This window comes from Rhineura floridana, chromosome 15, assembly GCF_030035675.1.
Source record: "Rhineura floridana isolate rRhiFlo1 chromosome 15, rRhiFlo1.hap2, whole genome shotgun sequence".
In the NCBI taxonomy this organism is placed as follows: domain Eukaryota; kingdom Metazoa; phylum Chordata; class Lepidosauria; order Squamata; family Rhineuridae; genus Rhineura; species Rhineura floridana.
This window is the reverse complement of record NC_084494.1, coordinates 19,579,582-19,606,721: the sequence shown is the minus strand read 5'-3', so window position 1 is coordinate 19,606,721 and position 27,140 is coordinate 19,579,582. Positions and strand designations below refer to the sequence as shown.

The following is a 27,140-nucleotide window of genomic DNA, read 5'->3' as shown; positions in this document are numbered from 1 at the left end:
AAAGTGTGTGCATGCGGGGGGAGGAAGACCATTATATTCAGAGTCTAAAACAACCTTCTCCAACGTGGTGCCCACCAGATTTTTGGACTCCCAACTGCCAGTCAGCAAGGATCAGGGATTATGGGAACTGTAATCCAAAACATCTGGAGTGTACCAGGTTGGGGCAAGCTAGTCCAGAATGACGTAACTGCGCCACTGTCTGGATCCAAATGTACTCTGGGTTTATATACAGCCCACTTCTGCTCTGTAGCCTTATATGTGAGGAGGGCAGGGCCAAATCCGCCCTGCGGCATAGAATTTCAGGCAATATAAACAGAATCAGTTTTATTGGTCTATAAATTGGAAAGATTGAGGATAGCGGGGATCCCATCAGCCAGCAATCTGCTGTTATCAGCGCTGATGGTTAGCAATTTTGTCGCCTTCTGAACACTTTTTGACAATTTTTGGAAGGAGAAGGGGCAGGAAATCCTTTGTTTGGGTCAAAGAATGCTCAGCTTTATCAAGGGCACAAGCAATTAGATAGGGCTGGCCGATGTGACGCCGTCCAGATTTTGTTGGACTGCAGCTCCCATCATCCCAGGCTGCTGGCCATGCTAGGTGGGCCTGATGGGAGTTGTGGTCCAGCAACATCATTTTGGAAAGCCTCAGGCATTAGGAAGTTTAAAAAAAAAAAAAAAACCACCTCTGTCATTTTTGCATAAATGTAGGTTTTTTTACTAGAGTTTAGTACTATCCTCAGCTGGATATTTTGTAGTATTATGGCTGGATCTGATGTAGTTAATATAGGGTTATGTTTGTTTCTTTTGATGTTTTTCTTACTTATGTTAAATATTTCATTGGAAGCTGCTTTGGGAGGGTTTCAACCCTTAAAGGCAGCCTATAACAATATTTTTTAAATTGTGTTTTGGAATGTTTTTAATTATTTTCGCATGGTTTTTGTTGTTGTTAAACTGCTTGTTTATGTTTGCTGCCCTGGGCTCCTTTTGCAGGAAGGGCAGGATACAGATTTAATCAATCAAACAAGCAACGTATTTCAAATAAATAAATACATTTAAAATTGTTATCAGAAGGGAGGGAATTACTTTGGCAAGAGTGTTTGATTGACAGTACTATGCTAATAGCAGGTCAGAGACAAATGTCAAGATTGCGGCCTATTCTAACATGGACACAGTGGGTGCTATTTTTCCAATTCTCGTAAGAGAAACAATACAGAGTGATCCAATGTCTACAGTTTTTCATTGCCCTAATGAACTCATCTCCTCTTATGATTTCTCCCAGCAAATTGCAAAGGGCCGAGGAAAGGGGTGGGATATGGTGACTCATGAATGTTTGTGGTGTAGAAACCTCAATGACTAGCTGCTGTGTGAATCCTGCAAAGAGAAAGACCAGCTGCAGATGTTCCCCACTGGCACTCTGCCTGCCAGCGTCAACACACAAGGCATGATTCTCATTCATATAATGGCCCATTGACACTGCTTTGGGCAAGGGCCCTAGATCAGAGGCAGAACACCTGCTTTGCATGCAGAACGTCCCAGGTTCAATCCCCGGCATCTCCAGGTAGGACTGGGAATGTCCCTTGCCCGAAACCCTGGAGAGCCTCTGCCACTCAGTGTGGGCAATACTGGGGGAGATGTACCAATGGTCTGACTCGGTATAAGGTAGCTTCCCTATGTTCCTACCAGCATGTCTCCTAACTGGCAAAGGTGAAGAAATGGGCAACTAAAATGATCAGGGGGTTGAAGCACTTTCTCTACGGGAAACAGTTCTAAGGCCTGCGGCTTTTTTGTTTAGCAAAAAGAAAAAAGCCAGCTAAGGGGGTGACATGATTAAAAGTTTATAAAATGATGCACAGGGTGGAGAAAATGGACAGAGAGAATTCCCCCCCCCTTATAACAATAGAATTTGGGGTCTTCCAATAAAGATGATTTGGTGGAAGATTCTGGTCAGAGAAAAAGAAATACTTCTTTGCACAGCACATAACGCATTGACGGAACCCCCTGCCATAACATATCGTGATGTGATTAGACAAATTCACAGAGGATAAGTCAGTCAAATGGCTATGAGTCATGATGGTTTCAGTGACTGGTTGACTGAATTTATATACTGCCTTTCTGCCAAGTCACCCAAGGCAGTTCGCAATTTTAAAATGCTAACACAAATAAATGATATAGGTTATAAAGTTGGCTCTGTGGGGAGGGGGCAGAGGGGACAATCTACCTGGAGCAGGCCTTGATGTTGCCTTTGCCTCCTTCACTCTCTTCTTCCTTTCTCCTTTTAATTATATTTTTTATCCCGCCTTTCCTTTACGGCAGTGTACATGGTTCTCATTTTATCCTCACAACAACCCTGTGAGGTAGGTTATGGTAACAGACAGTGGCTAGCCCAAGGTTGTCAGTGACCTTCATGGAAGAGTCAGGATTTGAACCAGGCTCTTCCCAGTCCTAGTTCAACACTCAAACCGCTACGCCACACGATGTAACCACTATGTTCAGAGCCAGTTTGCTCTTGAGTACCAGCTGCTGGAAGCAACAGCTAGAGAGCTCTTATGCCCTGCATGTGGGCTTCCTAGAGAAGCATCTGGTTGGCCAAAATGGACTCTTGGTCTAATCCAGCAGAGCTTTTCTTATTTTTCTTAATTGCCCATTATTTAAAGGGTTAAAAAACCCGAACTACCATTGAGGTAAAGCTGAGTTTGTTTGTTTGTTTGTTTGTTTGTTTGAGGAGGGAGGCAATCAAATTCAAATTTTTCACACTTAAGATTTTTTTTTAGATTTTCAGATACGAGTTTTAAATTTGGACACTGAAAGTTCAGATTCAGAATTTGAATTCTCAGTAAACGTTCAGTTTTCAGGATAGATTTGGAACTCAGAATGTGTGTGCATGTGTTTGCATGCACGTGGTTATATAAATTCAAATGCTGATAATAAAAGTTGTAACCCCCACTAGCGTTTTTTGTAAACTAATCTAAAATATTTCACATTTTCAAAATTTAAAAAGTTACCGATTTGAATGTATAAGAAAACATATCATATGAATTCATATGAAACTGAGGTTCTTATCGTTTAGCAGTATATAAACTCTGTTACAATAAATAAATAAAGAATTGGCTGGTCGCATTGCAATGCCACCAGCAATCTTTCCCCCAATCCCCAGAGCCGTTTTTGCACTTTAAAAAGTGTCTTTTTCTAAATAAAATAAAATAAATGTACGAATAACCACACATACTTTTTTAACTTTATTTTTTAAAACCCAGTATCATTAATGTTAATGGGCAAGTATTCAGTTCACTGATATGCACTGTTATAGGTGGAAGAACTCCAAAGGCAGAAGATTGAAAAGGAAAAACTTCTCATTTTCTGGGACTTTGCACCCAATGCAATGTGAATATCTCTCCTACCTGACTGGTTGCCACTGGCATAAGAAAGGAGGAAGCCACGTCCTGAGCGATGTGTTGTGGTGTTGAACAAAATGGTGACTGAGGTGGAGTTCATCACCAAGACCGTGTGTGGTGGATTTGAATTGCCACAGTATGGGCCTGGAAAGAGACAGAGAGAGAATGAACAGACTCCTAGAACATTATATCAAGAAACAAAGTAGTCATTTAGCCCACCCTTAATCGATCACCTTCAGCAGAGAGCCCAGATTGCTCCCTGATGTGCAACTTTTCTACTTGCAGGGTGGTTTGAATGCAGAGGAGGAGTCAAAAAGTTGATTCCCTTATTAACCTTCTTACTAAATGCAGCAAGACATATTATGGCCAAAAAGTGGAAAAGTGAAACATTGAATGTTTTGAAGAAAGGTGTTGTCAAATGCGGGCACTGGCTTTAATGCAGAAACCTACCAAGCAACTGCACTGCATAAGAAACAGCAAGGAAGACAACTTCCCCAAAGAGGTATTGCTTTATTGATTACACCTCTAAACAAGAACATCATTGCAGACTCATGGCTTATTAAGAAAGGACATCCTGAGTTAGGTTGATTTTCTCTGAACTTGACAACTCTGGTAATATTTTGTAAGTGATAATATGCGCTGAGTGTTTACTGGGTCTTCCTGTCAGGGTTTATTTGTTGTAATTTTGTGTAGCTCTGTATTTCTGAAATTCAACCCCCATCATCCCTGACCATTGGCCATGATGACTGTGGGCCATTCAAGACATCCTTTTGATTGTGCACTCATGATGTTTTGTGCTCATGAAGGTATCGGGGTGGTTATATGTGATCTCACTTTCAAACAGTGTTTGCGCCTGAAAAAGTTTCAGAGCTGAGTTAGTGCTTTGTTTCCAATCAGTGGAAGGCCCATAGCTCCTTGTTGCGATCCTGGAACTTCTTGTGTGTGTGTGTGTACGTATGCAAGAGGGCCCCTCTAGGTGCCAATAATTGAATAACATTTGGGAGGCATCACAGATCAACTGATAATGTGGAATGTTATATGGATGGTCCAGTATAAATCCACCACTAATGCACTATTATTGCATCAATGATCAGTTACATAATACACCTGACAAACAAACAAACAAACGCACACAGAGGGCCCTGGGACTGATGCAATTTGGAGTCCAACAACATTTGGAGGGTCACAGCTTTCCCACCCACTTTCGAGGGCAAAACACTCTTCTGTCTCAAGCAAGGAGGGATGAGTGAATCTGTCCATTTCAGTTTGCTCAGTTTCTCATTTTTCCAATCTTAAATTCAGTTCCTCACGTTTCCGCTTTAGTTTGTGATTTTTTAAAAAATGTTCTCATGAAAGTTCATCAGCAAACTTCTCCTAACGTACACATTTTTGTATGCAACTTTGCCTAATATACATTTTGCAAAGCAATGGCCTCTCGTATAAAGTTCCTGGGCTCCTGCTGGGAGGAAGGGCAGGATATAAATAAACAAATAAAGCTTTTCTGTATGTTATTTTCTCTAACAGATGCTGTTTCATGTACACTTTACCTGAATATATACATTTTTGTACACTTTACTTGGCTGAACAACTGCGCTGGAAAATTTTGAAGGATGGCTGTGTTTCAGTTTGTGTGTTGTTTTGGGAAGTAAGAATCTGGCAGGTTTGCCTTTCAATACCAAACTTAATTTCTCCCTCTAAGTGGGACCCATATGTCACATGCCCCAGTGAATGAAGTGAAGAGGTTTGCAAGCTATGTCTTCCAAGTTCCCTTTTTCTTTTGGCTCCAGACAAGGCAGAAAACAAATCCCCTCATGCCTTCAGCTATTTAATCCAAATTAATTTGCAATCTCCCTCTCCCCGTTAACTGCCAGCCTTTGCCCAGCACTTTGTAGGGAGGGTCTGATCAATAAGTCCTGTTTTATAACGGGCAGATTTGCACAGTATGATCTCCCCTACCTCCAAGCCCCAGCTGTCATTTCAGCAGACAGGCCAAGACCTGTCCTAATCTATTTAACTCTTACTTCTTTCACTGCTTCAACTTCATTTGAACAAGGAATCCCTCAGGCTCTACTCAGGCATTCTAACCCTTCATGCAGTTGAAGGGCTAGCTAGACCATGTTCACTTCACACCATATATTGATTCCACTTCAAACAGTCGTGGCTTCCCCCAAAAGAATCCTGGGAGTTGTAATTTGTGAAGGGTACAGAGAGTTGTTAGGAGACTCCTATTCTTCTCACAGAGCTACAATTCCCTGAGTGGTTTAACACACTCTTTCCAGAGAACTCTAGAAAGTGTGGCTCTGTTTCTCCCACAGCCTTATTCCAGACAGCATAAACCCACACACCCTTTTATCTTTATGACAACCCTCGAGGTAGGTTAGGCGAAGAAGAGGCAATTGACCCAAGGGAATCCAACAAAACTATGAAGTTGTACTGAATGCTCCAAAATCTCAGAGCTGACATTTCCTTGTACCTTCTGATTGCCTGCAGATCCATAAATTAAGGGTGCTTCCAGACTATCACTATTTTTGGGTGGCATACAGCCACATGCTGCCAAATTAAAGTTCTTTTGGTGCTTTTTGCACAATGAACTCACTCCTTGGCCTTTTTGCAATAATGAAACTGACCAGAAAAGCACTGCAAATTGTGGAATAACATTTGCTTGAGGCAAAGTTGACTAACCTCCCCGCAGACAGATCAGAATGAATGCACACTAGCCTATGTCATCTAACCTGCCCGCAATCTTTGTGCAAATAAATCAGGATGAATGCTCAATAAACAAGTCATCTGGAAGCGACCTAATTCTTGCTCGTAGGGGCACCTGGGGCGGCAGGGTGGGTTGGGTGGAAACCCACTTAAGGCATGACCCTGAACTTCTGTCTTGGAATGCATCATGTAGATGCTTCACTCTGATTAAGCAGCCATAAACGATGGCTGAGTCAGAGTGAGTGATTCCCACATCCTCATCGTACCCAAACACTGCTCTGTAAAACTCTTGACTTCCCACCCCCAGGACAACAGGCTAAGCATGAATTACAGATCAATCACTGGAGTCCCTGTTGCAGGCCAAAAAAGGCCCTGCATCCTCTCTCCAGCCACACACGCCCTCCTTAAACAAACGCTATGTATGTCTCCATCATCAGCCATTTGGCATGCCTCGCACCAGCTAATAATGCAAACCTGATCCATCTAGGGAAATGGGTCTGCATTAGAATTGTTTTTAAGATGTTTTGGTTTTGAGTCATTTTAAAGATGTTTCTAGTGTTTTATTGCTTGTTTGCCACCCTGGGCTCCTTCTTGGAGGAAAGGCGGAATATAAATGTAATAAAATAAATATCTAAAATCATGGGGAAAGGGAACAGATTCAGAGCCAAAACATGTATGATGAATGGGCACAACCATAACAGGACATTTGCCGACATTCTTCTATCTTCAGTTTCCCTTTGTTGGTTTCCCCACTGCTATCTTAAATTGTAAACTCTTAGGGAGCAGAGACCTATGTCTATTTTCCCAATGTAACTCTGTAAGTCCATGGGACACGGATGGTGCACTAAGACCCAGGGGAGTGGGCAGCATGCAGCCCACATGTGGCTTCAGACTAATTTGATCTGGGTGGCAAGATGGGAAATAATTAGAGGGGGAAAGGGATGGCAGAAAGAGAGAAAGAAGAGGTGCCCCACCCACTTTTGACTCTGCTCCACCCACTGCTGGCTCCACCCCAACTATCCACAGAGGATGCTGCTCCATTAGGGCAAGTGAGGCACTGCCCCACCAACTTCGGTCTGTCCTCAGTCAAGTCCCACCTCCCTGCCTTCCTACTTGCAACCAGTCCAGGGAGTAGCACTGGTTGCAGCCAGTAGTGTAGTGGCAAATTCAGAAGTGCAGGCTCCCTTCAGGATAGTGGTGCCACACCCCCTCACTCGCTTGCTTGCTCTGTCATCATCTCCTCAGTCCTTCCCAAGCACATCTTCTCCCACAACAACAGACATCCCTAGAAGCTAATCAGCACAAAATGGGAGTGTGTTAGCTACTGAGAAGAGTCTTCTCAGTAGCTCACTCACCTCCTTTCACTCTGAAGGGCTCCAATTTGCAGGAAAGGTCAAGGAAGCATGTTGGAAGATTCTTCTCAGTGGCTAACACACTTGCTTATTGGCTCACAGGATGCTGGAGATATAGGGACCCTGCTGGAACCCTGCTTCCAAAAAAGTCAGGGGTCTAAGACCCCCCCCTCAAAATCCTGGATGGCTACAGCCCTGTTGCCAGCTTCCTCCTCCTCTTTATTCTCAGTGTAGCCTTTGCAGAGCTCAGCAGGGAAGAGGATGGGGGACAAAATTAGAACTAGTTGGCTGCGCCTCTCATTGGCTCCAGCTCCACTACTGTTTGGGCTCCCTGCTTTCCGCCCCACCAGTCGCAATGGGCGCCAGCCACCACTGCCCACCTGACAGAGCACTGTGCAGCCCTCAGCAGAAAAAAGGATCAATGTGAAGATAAAATCAGATCAGCTACACTCCCTGAGCACGGTGGTATGGAGGAAGATGGGTGGGACAGAATATGCTAGCAAGATGCAGCAATATCCCAAGGGCCAAAAACGCACCAGAGAGCATATTTTAAAGATGGATGATTGTATTAATTTTATTTCCTATACCTCTCATTTAAAAAAATCATAGCATTAATATCAACACAAGACAGACTCCCCCCAATTTGGAGACAAGTATCACATGCCTTTATCATTAATTTTAATCTGGATGTACTGGCCTGATTGCAAAGATTTTTTTAGCCGAGTTGTTTTGCCATATGGCGATTTCATTGTTTATGTGATGGTTTATATTTTTGCAAGCCATCTTGTCTGGTGGAACATTCACATATTAAATAAGTGAAATGAAATTGTGCATATGCCTACTTAGTACATAAACCCAATTAACTGTTTATGTAGAAAAAAAGGAGTCAGTGTACAGAACCAGTGAGCTGGTTTGACTCAAAGGAGATCCTAAGGATTAAATACAACTAGTCTGAAAGAAAGGGAAGAGGGAGAGGCAGAGAGAGACTGACTTTGCCCCGCCAAAATTGTGCTCTATTAAGTAGTAGCATAAATGATCAGGGGACTGGAAACAAAGCCCTGTGAGGACACACTGAAAGAAGTGGACATGTTTAGCCTTGAGAAGAGAAGACTGAGGGGAGACATGATAGCACTCTTCAAGTGCTTGAAAGGTTGCCACACAGAGGAGGGTCGTGATCTCTTCTCGGTCATCCCAGAGTGCAGGACACTGAATAATGGGCTCAAGTTGCAGGATGCCAAATTTCGATGGAACATCAGGAAAATCTGCCCAACTATTAAACCAGTATGACAATGGAGCCAATGACCTAGGGAGGTGGTGGGCTCTCCAACACTGGAGGCCTTCAAGAGGCAGCTGGACAGCCACCTGTCCAGTATGCTTTCAGTTGGATTCCTGCATTGAGTAGGAGGTTAGACTCAATGGCCTTACAGGCCCCTTCCAACTCTACAATACTATGAATCTATGAAATCCCTGGCTTGACAGCTAATGGCCACTGGTGCCCATTTCAGTTTCAGATGGTCCCTAAGACCATGATGAAAATAATAGCAAGTTGTGAAGCACTAGGGTTTTCCTGGAAGCTTCTGCTTTGTCCCTTCAGGCTTCCTCCCATCCTTATAGCCATGAGGTGAGAAAATGCAGTGATCAACAAAGAACAAGCAAACCAAGCTAGCAGTCCACAATGCAACATTTTACTGGACTAAAGCTGGGAGCACACTAGTTGCCAGAGGAAAGCATTTCCCTTGGCCGCACTTGGAGGAGGAACAGGTTGATCTGCCAATCAGTTGCAAAATCCCTTTGAAGCTTATTTTTTTTTTAAAAAAATGCACCCAAGCACCAAGTTTTACAGCAGAAAGGGGTGGGGTTTATCTAGCGTCGTGTGCCCCTGCTTTGAGGAGAGAGAGGTGCAGACGCACTGGAACCCTAAGCAGAGATCTCATAGGTACACCTGCACTGTATGTTAAAATATACGCTAGTGTTAAGTTGTACATTAAATAACAATGAGGATAAAAGGAAGAAAGGAAGAGGCTAAGCTTGGCAGGGGGGAAAATAACGCCTGGCCAACTTTGAAACCAATCGGATGATAAACATAGGCTGCAGATATGACCAAGGGCAGCTACTTCCAGGATTCATTTGTGCCCTGTCTTTATAGTCCTCTCTGCCACTGTGCTGCGGGCAGAGCTGTAGCTCAGTGGAAGAGAATCTGCTTTGCATTCTGAAGGCCCCACATTCAATGCCTAGCAGCTCCCATGCCAGACCGGGAGAGACTCCCTGTCTGAAACCCTGGAAAGCCACTACCAGTCAGTGTAGACAATACTGGGCTAGATGGTCTTAGTATAAGGTAGTACCCCATGACACGAAAGCCTTCATGCTGCACCACTTGCCCCAAGCCAGAGGAGCCTGCCAGCTGCATCATTTCCCACAGCGCATTGGAACAAAGCAACACTCAGGAGCTGCAGCCAGGAGTTCCTCTCCCTTCCTACGCACATCGCGTCGTTTCAAGGTCATGCTTGCACAGAACTTCCGTCCCAGAGAACTTCCCGAAAGTCAGCCAGAAGGCAGCTTTGCCGACGGCTGAATTGGACAAGAGAAGCCTCCACTTTGAAGTGAGCATCTGCTCTGGGTGCCGCTGCCAGAAGCGGGAACTGGCCAAATGAGGGGGAAGGAAAAAAACCATTCCAGCAAATGTGCCAGGCTCCTGTTAAGTGAAAAGCGCTGTCACTATACACACAAACGCACACATTACAGAGAGACAAACTTACATAAAAAGTTGCCTTGTAACAAGTTGGCTCATTGGTCTCGATGAGGCGGAGAGCCTTTTTCAGCTCGAGGGCCGCATTCCCTTCTAGGCAACCTTCCTGGGGGCCGCGTGCCAGTGATAGGCATGGCCAGAGACGAAAGTGGGTGGAGGAGCAAAGGGAAATGTTAACTCTGTACAGCAGGCTAGTTTCTAGACACAGGCATGCACCTCTGTCTATCCTCCACCCAGGTAAGCAAGAGGAATGAGGTAAGCAAGAGGAATGAGGTAAGCAAGAGGAATGATCAGAGGTCAAGGACATATTGAACAACCCAGGCAAAAGCACTCTGGGTTGTATTCAGCATAGCATGGAGCAGATTTTTCCATCAGTGCAAGGATTTTTCCTTGAGCAATGGAACAATCTCACCCTCTCTTCCCCCTGCATGCCCCCTAAATCTGTTCTGAGGTTTCCCCGAACCTGCCAGAGCAGGTTTGGAGATGGTGCAGGGTACGCATGGGGGGAAGAGAGGAGGGCGATCCTATTGCACTAGCACTAATCTTTGTCCTGGCATATCTTTTTAGTGAATACCATCTTCTGGGTGTGGAGCAGGATTGGTGAAGGATGCAGCTAGGGAGAGGGGGTGTGGCCTGGAGAGAGTTCCAAGGGCCAGATAGAGGGGCCTGGAGGGCCAAATTTACCCCTAAGCCTGAGATTCCCCACCTTTGGTCTGTATTGCTCAGTCAATACCACTAATTGGTAGGGATGAACGAATCTGCCTGTTTTGGTTTCTCTCCGTTATTTTTCCATTCTTAAATTCAGTTCATATTTCTGCAGCAATTTGCAGTTTTTATTTTAAGTCCTTGTGAAAACTTGCCAGCATATTTGTGCAAATTTCTCCCAAGCAACACATTTTTGCAAGCAGTTTCGCCTCATTTCATGCATTTTTGGTATGTTATTTTAGCTAGGCAGAAGGCAGGGAGACCAACCGCAGATGGTGGCAGAGTGAATGATAGGTGGTGCCAACTAATTCTAAGTTCATCCACATCCTTCTCCCAGATGAATTCTACAAGGACGACATTGAGACTAAGAAGGCAGATGCAAACACGCAGTGCCACCCCATCTGGCTGTAAACAAGGAGGCAGGCAGGCATGGGATGGCTGACGGCAGACTGAGACTGGTGGGACAGTGCATTACTTGCCCCAGTGGTCCAGCCTCCACTGACTATGCGTGATTAACATCATGCATAGTTTGAGCTATATGGACAGTATTCTGAAAGGGAAAGCATTTCCCTCCCCTTGAGAACTGAAAAGAAGGGCAATGTTTAGCCCAGGGATGGGGAACCCATGGCCTTCCAGTTGTTGCTGGACTACATCATCCATGCTCTCATCATCCATGACCACTGGCTATGCTTGGCTGAGGCTGCTGGGAATTGGAGTACAATCCCCTCTGGAGGGTCGCAGGTTCTCCTTTGTGGTGCAGCATTGTGGTACAAAAGCTACACCTGTTGAATGTCTTCCTCAAAGCTCAGAAAGGAGAGAGCTTTGTCTATTTTGAACGGTGGCCTTTTAAGGGATTAACATTGTGAAAAACAATGACTTTGAGGCTGCTATCCTATACTCAGTTCCTCAGGAGTAAGCTTCATAGAACTCAGCTGGACCTCTGAGTAGGCATGCGCAGGATGGCACTGTAAGTAGCCCAGCAAGCTATACCCCATCTCTCCACAAGCCAGTATCCAGATACAATGAATAATGACAGCCATTTACATGTATATCTCACTCTTGCTCCAAAGAACTGCAGGAAGTTCAAAGCAGTGTTTCCCCAGGAACTGAAGTTAGGAGAAGAGTGTTTGAATTTTCAGGAGAGGGGGTGAAGCACTTTGCCCTTGGTGATTGTTGTGGGATTTCAAAGAATTCCAACAGAAATGGGAGCAGAAATTGCCAGTGTTTGCTTAGTCAGCTCATGTCAAGAATGGAAAACAATCCAGCAAGCACAATCCGTATTCACCGTTGTTGCTTTCAGTCCACAAATGGCACGTGATTGATGACAGGTTTTTCCATTTGCATTTCTTTTGCATTGAAATGAACAGTGTGAAATAACATAATAATCATGTAATTAATTATGTAAATTTCTGCCACAGCAAACAGCAAGATGAACAATGTAGTTTTTGTCAGAAGCTGAACTACAGCAGAATGGAAACAGCGCTGCACGCGATGAACACAGGTCAAAATGGAAACGGATATCTCTTTATCTCCCAAGGACAATGCACTCAGGGTTTCCTGCACCATAGAAACACTTGAGTATGTTTCACAGTCATGACCATTTCACTAATTAATTAAAGTGAAGCTACAGTTTTACACCCTTCTTGTTTTTTTGTTGCAGTTTTGTACAACTGTGTTCAAGAATGTCTCCAACACTGAACATTTCCCCCTCACTACTTCCTGTATGCCTGGCAGTTGATATACTTCATGTGATCAAGCAGAATGTGATATTTCAGCAGATTTAACTTGCTTCCTGGGCATCCACTCATTCGGAACTGTTAATCAATAGGACTCATTCAATCAGATTCACACAGTCAAGCAGAAGGAACCTTCTTTCGGAACACAAAATTCTGTCCAGGGATAAGGAAGAACACCAAACTGTCATTGTTGTGCTTGGAAATAGCCAGAGATGAATTCTGACTTTTGTTCATTCCAGGAAATATAGCACAAGGGTTTGGCTGGGATGATTTTTTTCCCTAGCTAGAAAACAAGAACACTGTGTCTGACATGTGGCTCTCTGTGCAGTGGGTAGGGATTGGGGAGTAATTTGATGGTTTGCATTTAAAGGCAAACCCACCTAACTGGCACTTTCCAAGCCAATATGCAAAATGAAACACAGCTATCCTTTGAAATTCACACTTCTCTGAATTTTGCAGTGTAGTTCTCCACCCAAGTAATGTGTACAAAAATGCACATATGTGGGGTAAAGGGTATATAAAAATGCATATATTGGCAAAAATAATAAAGGAAAATTGCTTTGCAAAAGTGTGTATATCAAGCACACAAACATGTGTATACTAGGAGAAATTCCCATTAAAATGCTGGTTAATTATCATGAGGACTTGTTAAAGAAGAAATATCACAAACTGATGTGGAAATGTGAACAACCAAAATTAAGACTGTGAAAATAAGAAGCTGAGAGAAACAGAAAGTGACAAATTTATCTATCCCTAGAGGTGAGGCTGTTTCTGAATATGTGGAGAGGGTGGGGGAGGGTTTGTAGGTAATTTCCTTCCAGGATCCATAATCCAGGGGTGCTTCCACATGGCAGTTTATTGTGGACTTGGCACTGCTCATGCAAGCAAATCTTGAACAGCATCCACACAACATGATCTCATCTAAACGATGTTGCATGCACACACAGCTCCAAGTCCATACAAAACGTCTATGTGCAAGTATCCCACATCCGCTTTAAAAACATCATAACTGCAAAGGTTCTTCACATATGTGCATCATGGCTATGGCCTGGAAAGGAGGGACGGTGTGTGTATTTCAGTGTAATGCCCTAAATAAGAATAGGGTCAAGGGAAAAAAATCTGCCTTTTAAAATATCTGCATGGGAAATGGGCTACAGTGAGGGAACTAATGCAAGGAGCAGATGTGTGTGTGTGCCTTTTCATTAAAGTGTGTCCCCCCTGAGGACCACTGCCCCAAATGTTTTCAGGATTTCCTGGGAAAGATCTAACAGATTTAAAGAGAGACTGGATGGGCCGGAAGCAGAGCGTTAAGCAGCCTGTAGAGGGGGAAGCTGGAAAAGGGAGGAAAGAAGGAAGTGTGCAAGGAAGGATGACCTTTACAAATGTCTGCTAGGAGAGGAGTGGGCTTCCAAGGAATCAAGGAAAAAAACAGCCTCTGCCAGGAATGGGAGGTGGTGGAGGCGGAGGGGCAAGGGGTGAAGAGAAGGGTGGATGAGCCCTCGCCTCCCCAGCATGCCAAGAGGAAGCAGAGCTAAATATAGGATACAGCAGGGAAAGAACTGCCAGCCAAGGAAGCAGTGAAGGGACGAGAGCCCAGGAATGCCAAGAGTATTGCAAAGAGAAGGGCCCTTTGTGCTCTGCCAGAGTGACACATGAGAGGGTCGGCAGGGAGATCATTCATCGCTTTCCCTTCCTCTGTCTGAATAACCGTAGAAATCAGAGATGGAAAAGACCCGATTAGTTTTGCTGACCGCCTCTCGTCCCATCTTTCCAAGCAGCTAAGGGGGGTGGGTGGGGAGGGCTTATTTCTTAGAGTTCTTCTCTAGAACAATTGCTCTCTTGGCCAACTTCCACAGGGCATTTGCATCTGGTCTGGCGGCCACAGTGGTAGACACAGCAGCCTTCCCCAACCCAGTGCTCTCCAGATGTTACTGCTGGACTACAACTCCCATCATCTCTGACCATTGGCCTGGCTGTCTGGGGCTGATGGGAGTTGGGAGTCCAACAACATCAGGAGGGCACCAAACTGGGGAAGGTTGATATTAGTTAGCTAGTTAGTGAAGGTATTTATACTCCTCCACCCTTTTGTAAGCTGAGAGTGGCTTACAAAAAAAGATATGGAGTGTTAGGATTAATATTTAGCAGCCAATCAGACTCTTGAAGAAATATCCTTAATTGTGTGAAGCACGGGTGGAGAGCCTGTGCCCCAAGGGCTGGATGAAGCCCTCAGCCTAAATTCATGGGGATGGCAAGAGGTGGGCAGAAAGCAGGGAAAGGGAGTGCCAGAGTGCCAGACGATCCCCCACAATGGAAATGTGCCCCTTGCTAACAGAAAGTCATGTGAGACACAGGGTGGTGTCCAATGAAACACAAGGACTTTTGGCTTGTCAGAAGTTGTAGTTGGACCACCTTGCACAAGGATTTATTTTAAACTGTTGCAACCTGCCCTGGGACCTCAGGGTGAAGGGCAGGTAATACATTAAATTATAACAACAATAGTAGCTGTGCATTGGAACTTCCCTGCCTTTTCCTCTCCCTGCATGCCCTGTAAATCCGCTCTGGAGAGTTGGGGGGGGGATCCCCAGAACAGACTTATTGGTTGGTGGGGAGAGGAGAGGAGAGGTCAGGGAAGTTTTATTGCATAGCTACAAGTCCATGCACTAGCAGAATGGCTTAGCTGGATACCAGCCATGACATTTTCTTACCTGCGTATCAGGTTGAAATGATGAAAAAAAACCCAAAAAACTTATAAATTAAACAACAATGTAAGGAAAACCATGTAAGCTAACCTAGCCATTCCCATGTTGTGCCTATTTTCGATATGCAGAAACACCTTTTGCAGGTGGGGGAGACTCCCCCATCTGACATCCATGAGAAATGAGGTCACAGCATACACTGTTGCCTGTTCTCAACACATGAAGTGGGATGGGGGGGGAGAGAGAATAGGGTTGTAAGCAGCTGACTTGTCCTGAGTCTGTCCATTTGTCCATTTAGCTCAGTACTGTCTTCACTGACTGGCAGCAGCCCTACAGGGTTTCAGGCAAGAGACTTCTTCCCCAGCCCTACCTGGAGATGTCAGAAACTGAACCTGGAACCTTTGGCATGCAAAGCAGGTGCTGTGCCACTGAGCTACAGCCTTTGCCACCACTCCAGGGTGAACATGATGTGTGTCGTTTATTTTCTCTTCCTGACCCTTTTGCCAAGTATGCTCAACTCCCACTATTCAAAGCTTTCCAGGCACTCAGCTTGGTGATCCTTATTGACTAAGATGTCAAAGGGTGTCCTTACCAAAGCGGGATCCATCTGATGGAGAAGCAAGCAACAAGAAGCCAGATTTGCACTGTCCTGAGGCTTCAATGTCCATGTCTCCAAAGGTCAGGCTCAGGTAGCTCCCCGCGGCCCCGTGAATCCTCCACTCACAGGATGTGAAGTTGGGATAAGTGCCAGGGTAGTTCTTGGAAGTTAGTGTCCCACTGTAAGGTGTCAGCACCGAGTGGCCGCAACCATCCCCTGGAAGGCAAAGAGATCAGATTGGTATACACACCCACGCTAAGTGCAGAGTGGCACCCATTTTAGAAAGGGGCCTTATGCCAGGTCAAACTATTTGTCTATCTAGCCAAAAATAATCTACTATGACTGGCATTGGCTCTCCAGATTGAGGCCTTCACCATTACCTGCTACCACATCCTTTTCACGCTACTACCTAGTAGGCTACTAGCCATGATGGCTATAAGTCATGATGGGGGAATGAAGGGAAAGGGCCATAGCTCCATGGCAGAACATCTGCCTTACCTGCAGAAAGTCCCAAGTTCAAACTCCGGCATCTCCAGTTAGTGCCAGGAGATACCCCTGCCTGAAATCCTGGAGTGTTGGTTCCAGCCAGTGTGGACAATACTAAGCTAGATGGAGTAATGGTCTGATGCAGTATAAGGGGGCTTCCTGTGCTCCTGATACCTCCTGTCTTATTTTCCTAATCTTGAACCTGGGACCTCCTCAGAAGTGTACTGGCAAATTCAGAAGTGCAGGTTCCCTTCATGATAGTCAGAGTCACACCCCTCCTATCTTTTTGTTGTTGTTGTTGCTGAGTTGAGAATGAGGTCCTTGCTAATGCCTTCTCCCACAATAACAGATGTCTCTAGGAGCCAATAAGCATGAAAGGGGAGTGTGTTAGCTTCTGAGGAGAGTCTTCTCAGTGGCTGACTCACCTCCTTTCACTCTGATTGGCTACAATCAGAAGGAATGGACAAGGAAGCATGTTAGAATACTCTTCTCAGTGGCTACCACACTCCCCTTTCATGCTGATTGGCTGCTAGGGTTATCCTTGTAGGTTGCTGGAGACATAGGGACCCTGCTGGGACCCTGCTCCCAAAAATGTAAGGGGTCCAAGTCCCCCTGAGACCCCAGATAACCATACCCCTCAGCTGAGATCAACGACCATTGGGCTTCCTCCCTCTCAGAACTGTCTAATGCAGTGACCATTCCACCTGGCTATAATGCCATAATATAAAAGAGCTGGTGCCTCAGTTTGCTTAATTTCCTCTTCCAATTCCTTTTAGCCTTTTAGAACATAAACTCAGTCATTGTACTCAAAATTGCAAGAGATTTTGAGTGCTGACGTGTAGCAAGGCAGTGTATACAGTAAAAGTAGTGCATAGTCAATAATGCCCCCGCACACCTGCAGTCTGAAATTGAATAGTCCACTCTACTCTCCCCCCCCCCCCTTGCAGCGTTGAACCAGACTTGGTCAACTTAATCTCAGATCTAATGAAGTTCCTGGGCAGGTTCACACACAATTCATTTAAAGCACATCCATTTAAAGCATGTGACTTTCCCCAAAGAATCATGGGTGGGAACAGTAGTTTGTTAAGGGTGCCGGGAATGTGTAACTCTGCGAGGGGGAAACCACAGTTCTCAGGTTTCTTTGAGGCAAATCATGTGCTTTACATCAGCACTGGATGTACTTTAAATTTATGATGTGAATGTGACTCCTGCTTATTCAGATATTCATGAGTCCTATGGGTTTTTTTCTCCGAATGAAATGTGAACTGGATTGCAGCTTTGAAAAGGTCCCAGGCTCAATCTCCTGCATCTCCAGGTAGGGCTGGGTCTGAAAGGCTGGAGAGCAACTGCCAGTCAGTGTAGACAAAAGTGAGATGGGTGGGCCAATGGTCTGATTCGGTATAAGGGAGCTTCTGACATTCCTATGTTGTTGGACTACAATCCCTGTTGTCTCTGGCTGCTGGCCACCCTGACTGGGCCTCATGGGAGCTGGAGTCCAACAACACTGCGAGGGCACCAGGTTGGGGAAGTCTGCACCTGATACTTGAATGACTACAACACAGGTATGACCTGCTAATTACATCAAGTGCAACATTTTATGATGGGTCAGCTTTTTGTTAGCAATTTGTTGTTACGTGCCTTCAAGTCGATTTTGACTTACGACAACCCTATGAATCAGCGACCTCCAAGAGCATCTGTTATAAACCACCCTGTTCAGATCTTGTAAGTTCAGGTCTCTGGCTTCCTATATGGAGTCAATCATCTCTTGTTTGGCCTTCCACTTTTTCTACTCCCTTCTGTTTTCCCAACATTATTGCCTTTTCTAGTGAATCATGTCTTCTCATGATGTGTCCAAAGTATGATAACCTCAGTTTCATCATTTTAGTTTCTAGTGACAGTTCTGGTTGAATTTGTTCTAACACCCAATTATTTGTCTTTTTTGCAGTCCATGGTATCCGCAAAGCTTTAGAATGCTTTTAAACTGTGTTTATTTTATTTATTTATTTATTTAGTTTAATTTATATACCGCCCTAAGCCCGAAGGCTCTCTGGGCGGTGTACAAAAAGATAAAAACAAGCACAATATATAAATACAATAAATACAATAAATCAAAAAACAAAACAAACAAACAATAACGAACCAAACAACATCCAAAATACGGAAATGCTGTTTAAAATACACTTTAAAATGCCTGGGAGTATAAAAAGGTTTTCACCTGGCACCGAAAAGATAGTAGCGTTGGCGTCAGGCGCACCTCATCAAGAAGACTGTTCCACAGTTCGGGGGCCACTACTGAAAAGGCCCTGGTTCTAGTCACCAGAAGGTAGTGCTTGGGGAACATTGCTCGATACCCTGGACTCTCCATTGTGGAGTCCCGCAGGGATCGGCACTGTCCCCCGTGCTTTTCAACATCTACATGAAGCCGCTGGGTGCGGTCATCAGGAGTTTTGGGGTGCGTTGTCATCAATACGCTGATGACACGCAGCTCTATTTCTCCTTTTCATCCTCCTCAGGTGAGGCTGTTAACGTGCTAAACCGTTGCCTGGCCGCGATAATGGACTGGATGGGAGCTAACAGACTGAAGCTCAATCCAGACAAGACTGAGACGCTGTTGGTGAGTGCCTTCTCTGCTCAGATGGTGGATGTTCATCCTGTTCTTGATGGGGTTACACTCCCCTTGAAGGAACAGGTTCGTAGCTTGGGAGTTCTTTTCGATCCTTCCCTGTCTCTTGAAGCCCAGGTGGCCTCGGTGGCACGGAATGCTTTTTACCATCTTCGATTGGTAGCCCAGCTACGTCCCTATCTGGACAGTGACGTCCTCGCTTCAGTTGTTCATGCTCTGGTAACTTCTAGATTGGACTACTGCAACACGCTCTACGTGGGGCTGCCCTTGAAGACTGTTCGGAAACTACAGCTAGTCCAGAATGCAGTGGCCAGATTGTTGACGCGGACCAGAAGGTCCGCTCATATAACACCTGTTCTGGCCCGTCTGCACTGGCTTCCTATTTGTTTCCGGGCTAGATTCAAAGTGCTGGTTTTGACCTATAAAGCCCTACACGGCATGGGACCGCAATACCTGGTGGAACGCCTCTCCCAATATGAACCTACCCGTACACTACGCTCAACATCTAAGGCCCTCCTCCGAGTACCACCCCATCGAGAGGCTCAGAGGGTGATGACTAGAACTAGAATGCTTTTCGTTTTGCTGCTGTTAAATTGTCTCGTTATGTTTGCTGCCCTGGACTCCTTTGGGAAGAAGGGTGTGGGTGGGGCAAAGTGGTTAGAGTGTTGGACTGGGACCTGGGAAACCATGGTTCAAATCCCTACTTAGCCATGAAGCTCACTGGGTAACCTTGGGCCAGTCAGTGCCTCTCAGCCTAACTACTTCACAGGGTTGTTGTGAGGAAAAAATGTAGAGGCAGAGAACTACATCACCTTGAACTCCTTGAAGGAAAGGCGGCGTATACATGCAACAATCAAATACGAAATAATAAAATATACATTTAATAAACAACAGCAGCAACAATAATGCAAGACTGCAATGTTTTAACATGTTTGGGGATATAAAAGCTTAGATTACATAAGATGCCTTTGACAGGAAAGAGCCTTCAGGATGCCCTCAGTTCCCAGAACTATCTAATATTGGCCCTTCTATTTCATTTTTTAGTAAAAGGGGTTGAAGAAGGGTGCATGGGGGAATCAGCCTAATTGTCTTTGGTTGGAGAGTGAAATATTTATGGGAATTGGCTTGAGACTATGGCACACCATACTGATTAAAGACACAGATGAACGAGATTATGAGTAGGGTTAGAGTTGAATCAAGGGCCTGGGAGAGGGTAATCTGCTTGGCAAAGGATTTCCTACAATTCCACATGTTTCTGGCTTTGCTGGTTTACTAGCTTCTTTCTTATTTGTGCTGAATGGGGTGGCAGGGGGGGAGCTCTCTAACCAGCAAATGCACGGAGGCGCAAGACCCAAGGAAGAGAATTTTCTCTGGCTGTGTTCAACAAGGATGGGGGAGAGAAATAGCGGAGCAACACCAGTAGGCAAAATGGACCAGGTAATGGACAAATGCACCCAAGAGGTGTCTGGTCTGGATCTGCTCTGAGAGGTTAGAAGGCTGCACCAGCACTTGGGGAAGGGTCATAGCTCAGTGGCAGAGCAGAAGGTCCCAGGTTCAATCCATGGCATCTCCAGGCAGGGCTTGGAGATGATCCCATCTGAAATCCTGGAGAACTGCTGCTAGTCCATGTAGACAATACTAAGCTAGATGGACCAATGGTCAGACTTGGTATAACGTACCTTCCTATGTTCCTATGACTGGGAAGAAAGCAGATTCAAATATCTGCTCAAACTTGATTTGGCGGAATGGTTGACCCTAGGCAAGTCTCTCTCTCTCTCTCTCTCTCTCTCTCTCTCTCACACACACACACACACACACACACACACACACACACAGAGTCTAATCTACCTCACAGGGTTGTTGCTATTGCAAGGATAAACTCTCAAGACGGGTCAGAGCTGTCTGCATTATGCACAATCTTGTTTAAAAAGAAAAAAAATAGAAACTAAAATCTAAGGCTATAGTCATAACCTCCTTGCCTGGGAGAAAGCCTCACTGAATTCAATAGGACTTACTTCTGACTAGACTGTGCCCTGCATAAATGACGTAAATTAAGCAAAGTGGCATATATCTCCATAGTTGGCATACTGTATTTTGATGGTGCTGGTAAAGGGGGCAATGGGTTATGTAGAGCAATAATGCTCCACCCACTTTAAGCCATTTGGACACTTCTTATGATACCATAAGCAAATTTTGTATGATGGCTCTTGAGATCAAGGAGCAGGTTTTTGTCTGCAATTCATGCCATTTTGAATCGAGATGGTGGACTGAACCTTTCAAACCTGCACTGATTCTAACCACTGATTTCAAAACTGTACTGATTTTTTTTAATTCTTAGAATTCCTGAGCAATGCTGGGTATGAAGCTGCTTGATGATGATGTTGATGATACAAGCCACTCTCTGGTTTGCTAGATCTGCTTTTATGTATGGCTGCCCACATCCTTGGCCGGCATTTGCAGCACCTTCTCAAGAAACTGCAAACTACGTTACAGAAAGCTGGAGGGAAGCAGTGGGAAATTCCAAGTTAGCAGATGAAATCACAATTCCCAGGACTTTGCAATGCGAAAAATCAAAAACAAAACCGCTTACAAAGAAATTACACACAACTCAGATATTGATGGTTTCCAGTGCACAAGTCATTGCATTTTTCTGGAACTCATTCAGCAGGAAGACATTACCATGTTGGTCAGCAAATTCCAGCTGGGACATTTTTCAACAGGATGTGGGAAAGACAAAATACAACAGATGCAATGCGGAGGTGGTGGGGAATGACTTCTTTTCAAATTAAGACCTAAAACCTGAAAACTAATAATTCTCTCTCTCTCTCTCTCTCTCTCTCTCTCTCTCTCTCTCTCTCTCTCTCTCTCTCTCACACACACACACACACACACACACACACACACACACACACACACATTTTGCTATGCCCACTGTCTTGCTTTATCTTGACGTGTATATAAATGAGTTAATTTGTAATTTCTTTGCTATAGCTCTCAGAAGTGATGTGAAAACATCAGCAGATTACCTGTATACTTGCTCAATGCAGAGGGTGACAACTGGACACCTATATCTGTTTTCTTCCTACATTTGTGCTGCTGCTGCTGCTGCTGCTGCTGCTACTGCTACTACTACTACTACTACTAAGTTATATGTTCTTAGTAATATCACTGGATGAACGCAAACATTTATTTTAAATTGTCATCTACATATTAACATCAACTCCAGCACACCCTAGAATACTGAGGGGTCAGCCCCCTTGCTCCCCAAAAATGCAGGCAGCTGTATTGAATCATTCTCATGCAAATATATCTATCTATCCACACACAGCAGCAGCCCATAGCATAATTCCAATTTATGAGGATCCGAATAGTTGACTGCAATCTTCGGGGAGTAAACTCCATTGAACTCAATAGTGCTTACTTCTGACGGCATAGGTTCAACTTGTAAAACACACGGAGCTTTAACAAAAGGTCTTCAGCCAACTGAAACGCAACCTTTAGATTTTTACCCAGGCATTTGAGGGTTGAAGGAGGTTGTTCCTGGCAACCCAAAGATCACTGATGAAAGAATTTTCTTAACTGGAATGTTTTTTAATTGTAACTGTGTCTTGGAATGTTTTAACTGTTTTTAGTATGCTTTTCTTTTTCTGGTTAAATTGTTTTGTTCATGTTTGCCCCCCTGGGCTCCTTCAGGAGGAAAGTCAGAATACAAATTCAATAAATGATAAATAAAATAATCAGAAATATGAAAAATCTTGCAAAGAACCATTACCATTTAAATTGCTAGAATGAAACAGGAACCCCATCAAAGAAAAGGAAAGAAATACCCAGCCTCTACTTAATTATTTTCCTTTTTCTCTGACTTCCTCTATCATAAACAAACTTGAAAGCCTCATTATCAGCTTGTCATTCACTTGTCAAAAAATCTATCCATTACTCTGGTCTTCTAGCAGATGATGTCATTGCTCTTGTTCTGAAAAAAAAACTCCCAACACTGCATGCCTTTGTGTTCCACTTCCACCATATCACTGCTTTCCAAATGGAGGCCTAATTCTTTGAGGAGTGGCGGGCAGATATTTCAGGATGAGATAGGAAGTTTCACAGCAAAGTTCAACAGTTTGCTTTGGGGTGTATTCACTGCAGGAAAACAGTGCACTTTAAACACATTTTGTGGTGGTTATTTCAAACACCAGGAATATACGTGCTTCTGAAGAACGCACAAAGGATATAACGGTCTCGCTGCTCCAGTGGTGGCTAGTGGCTCCATGTCAGTGGGGCAGTGGAATGCTGAAGCATTTGGACAGCTCATTGAAAGTTCAGATTAAAATCCAGAGAGGATTCCTCTATACCACTGACATGAAGCCACTAGCCACCACCAGCTGTTCATACATGTTAGGTAGTGTGACCTTTTATTTATAGCCACTATTTATGTCACTGTATCACATTATGGGGCTGGTATAGCACAGTAGGGAGGAGAGCCTGGCTGGGAGTCCAGAGTCTGTGAGTTCAAATCCCCGCTCGTGTCTCCTGGATGTCAAGGACCAGCTAAAGATCACCCCCACAGAGAGTGGCTCAGGGGCAGAGCTTGAGAAGTTACTTTTTTGAACTACACCTCCTATCAGCCCAATCCAGTGGCCATGCTGGCTGGGGCTGATGGGAGTTGTAGTTTAAAAAAGTAACTTTTCCAAGCTCTGCTCAGGGCTTACGTGCCCTGCCACCTGTGCAGCCATGGGCAAGCTGCATAGTCCCAGGGAGCCCAGTTGCCCCCCAGCTGGCAGTTGCAGACAAGGAAGGGGCTGGCTTGTACAGCTGTGGTAAGCTGAGCAGGCCCTAGCCAGCTGGGGAGGACTAGCCTCAGAGGGAGGCAATGGTTAACCCCCTCTGAATACCGCTTACCATGAAAACCCTGTTCATAGGGTCGCCATAAGTTGGTATTGACTTGAAGGCAGTCCATTTCCAATTTTTTATGTCACTGTATCACGTTATTTGACTTTTAAAATCCGATCTTGCATTTCAGTCAAATTCCTAAAGTGGTGTTCAAATTTAAAGTCAACAATAGTATAAGAAGCAGCAAAACAAAATATTCCAGATAAGAGACCAAAATATTTGTTAGAATCATGTGCATTTCAGGCCTCTCCAGATTGGTTTTTTTTATCGTGGGTGCGTTCTGCAACATGTTCTAGTGGTGGATTTATTCTGCTTTAGTTTGTTCTGTTCTGTGATGCTTCCTCAATGTTAGCGCATTATTGCTGTCCGGTGGGGCTATAGAGCAACAAAAGCAGGACAAAAATAAACCAGAACATTTGTCTTATTAAAAGTTATGGGATTTCAGCAGGAAGTTACAAGATATGCACGGACTGGAAACAGTGTAATTGCTCCATAACCTTTGCAGACACAAACAGTATTGAAAATGAGATCGCATATAACGGCCCTGATAGCATCAGCAGCACAAATAATCATGCATACACAATAAAAAGGAAGTCTGGAGCGTCCCTTAACTAATTTGTAAGTAAATCACTAGTCATTATTGTGGAGTTAGTTTGCAGGAGGAATCATTATTATACAGAACTGCTATACTTCAGTGTGACACCAGGAGGTGATCCTATGACAACAGTGCCCCAAGATCTGACAGCATGCTACCTAAGCCTTTTCATTAAAAAAAATCACACTCCATTTAGGCAGACTTCTGAGTAAACATGCACAGGATTGCGTTGTTAGAACCCTGAGTTCCACCCTGGGAGGAAGTTGGGGGACAAAACTAGAATCAGTTGACGCTGCCTGTGATTGGTTCTGGCTCCACCTACTGTTTGGGCTCCCTGCTTTCCGCCCCACCAGTCTCAATGGGCATCAGTCACCATTGCTACACACACTCACACACCTCTCTCTATCCTCCATCCAGGCAACCAAGAGGCATTATTAGAGCTTGGGACCACAATACCTGAGGGAACGCCTCTCCCGATATGAACCCACCCATACACTATGCTCACCATCTAAGGCCCTCCTCCGGGTGCAAGGGAGAGGGCCTTCTCAGTGGTGGCCCCCAAGTTATGGAATGATTTTCTTGATGAGGTGCGCCTGGCGCCATCACTGTTATATTTTCGGCGCCAGGTCAAGACTTTCCTCTTCTCCCAGGCATTTTAGCATGTGTTTTTTAAATTGTGTTTTAAATTTGTATGTTTGTTTTTGATGTTTTTAGTTGCTGTAAACCGCCCAGAGAGCTTCGGCTATGAGGCGGTATACAAATAAAATAAATAAATAAATAAGATAAATTATTAGAGTTCAAAGACATACTCCAGCCAGACAAAAATGCTTGGGTGTGTGTGAAGAGGGTCGGGAGAGTCCTGAAGGCCAGACAGAGAGGGTCCCATGAACAGAGGTCCCTCACCCATGCAACTGATGTCTGTAGGGGGTTTTTTTGTGATGATACTAGGGATGGAATGTTCTGTCGATGTTGGTTCTTTCCATCTCTCTGTTTTCCTAATCTTAAATTCAGTTCTCCACATTTCTGTAGCAATTTCCGTTTTTTTTTAATCCTCGTGAAAATTCTCCAGCATTTTGGTGTGAATTTCTCCTAATAAACACAAGTTTGTAGGCAGCTTTGACTAATGTACACATTTTTGCAAGCAATTTCTCATGATATAATGCATTTTGCATGTTATTTTCACTCAAATATTCATTTTCATGTGCACTCGCCCTAACACATGCATTTTTGCATACATTGTTTGGTTGGCAAACTGCATTGCAAAATTCACATAAGTGGACATTTCAAAGGATGGCTGTGTTTTGGTTATCATATTGATTTGGGAAATGCAGATTTGATAGATTCAGCTGCAAATGTGAACTGAATCAGATTTCTCACCCATCTCTAGATGGTACTCACCAGTACACATGGTAACCAGTGGGTGCTGGCACCCACAGCATTTTTATCAATTTATGAGTACCGGCACTTCATTTTTGACCCCGAAACAACTGCATGTCTGCTCAGCAGTTAACCTGTTTCAGATGTCTACTTTACTCCCAAGTCAGTTTATGGCCCTCCAGATACTCTTGGGACAACCCCTCCTATCAGCTGCAGCCAGCGGTCAGGGATGATGGTAGATGTAGACCAGCAGCACCTTGATTGCCCCTGGTTCACTCTAAACTATAGAGTCTATAGGGTTGCAGCTGGGTGTCATTAACAGATCTGCACTGCTCTGCAAATGAGCTTACATGTCCTGAAGGAGCCAGACAGGAATAAGGAACAGGACCGCAAGCAGAAGCTTCGAAGATTTAGTCAGCTGTTAACCCTAAGCTCCATAGATCCTCTTAGTGCTGCTATCCAGAATGAGAACCTCAAAATGAAAGCGTGGCCCTGCTGGCTGGAGCTGATGGGAATTGTAGTCCAAACAGCTGGAGGCTGGCAGGCTGGCGAAAGCTGGCCTTGGAGATTTCCATTCCATAGTCACAGCAAAAGTGGCAAGATCCACATTATACACTTTCCCGTCATAGCGTGGGACGGGCCCAAGGAGGATTAAAAGTGAGTGTGGGCTATGATGAATGAGTAGTTGCTGCAAGGCACAGATGTGAGGATAGGGTGAGATTGGGAATTCTCTTGGCCATTTGCACACTGGGCTAGAGTGCTCAAATTGTAGGGGGGCAGAGGGGTCCCAGCTCCCTTAACTATGTTCATGTTCCCCTTAGCTATTGTTTTTAGAAAGCTACATGGGGGGTGGATGCACAATTTGGCTACAACTGAGGGATGTTCAGGGGGCTTGTAGTGTCACAGGCCTCAGATGAAGTGGCTGATTTGATAATCTTGTATCCTGCCATACCATGCAGTGTTGGGAGTAAAGCATCAATGCATGTTACAACTGACCTGAACCAGTGAAGAGGGAGAGACAGACAGGCAATCAATTATTTTCTCTGCTGATTCCTCATCTAAAGTGCTTGTTGTTTTTGCAGGCTTTGCTCTTCCCCTTCCTCCCTTGTCTTCCTGCCTTTGTTCTCAGTTAGTCAGTAATGGCTCCCTGAGTAGAAGCTGCATGACTGCTTCAGCATGTATAGCTTTTCTTCTTTGTAGTAATAAACCTTAAATTTCTTTATTCTTTCAACTACCAGTCTT

General features: G+C 44.5%; 1 protein-coding gene across 5 annotated transcripts in view; it reads right to left on the bottom strand.

The window, feature by feature from the left end:
• LOC133370913 (discoidin, CUB and LCCL domain-containing protein 1-like) overlaps nt 1-27,140 on the bottom strand; it is a 66,314-nt gene that overhangs the window by 32,656 nt on the left and 6,518 nt on the right. For 4 of the 5 annotated variants that reach the window (XM_061597813.1, XM_061597814.1, XM_061597817.1 and 1 more), the window contains exons 2-3: nt 15,925-16,146; nt 3,398-3,535 (exon numbers count right to left, since the gene is read on the bottom strand). In XM_061597813.1, the coding sequence (XP_061453797.1) occupies nt 3,398-3,535; nt 15,925-16,146 (360 nt within the window). Of the gene's footprint in view, nt 1-3,397; nt 3,536-15,924; nt 16,147-23,935; nt 24,019-27,140 lie in introns of those variants that run through there. The other variant, XM_061597815.1, reaches the window with a different exon arrangement.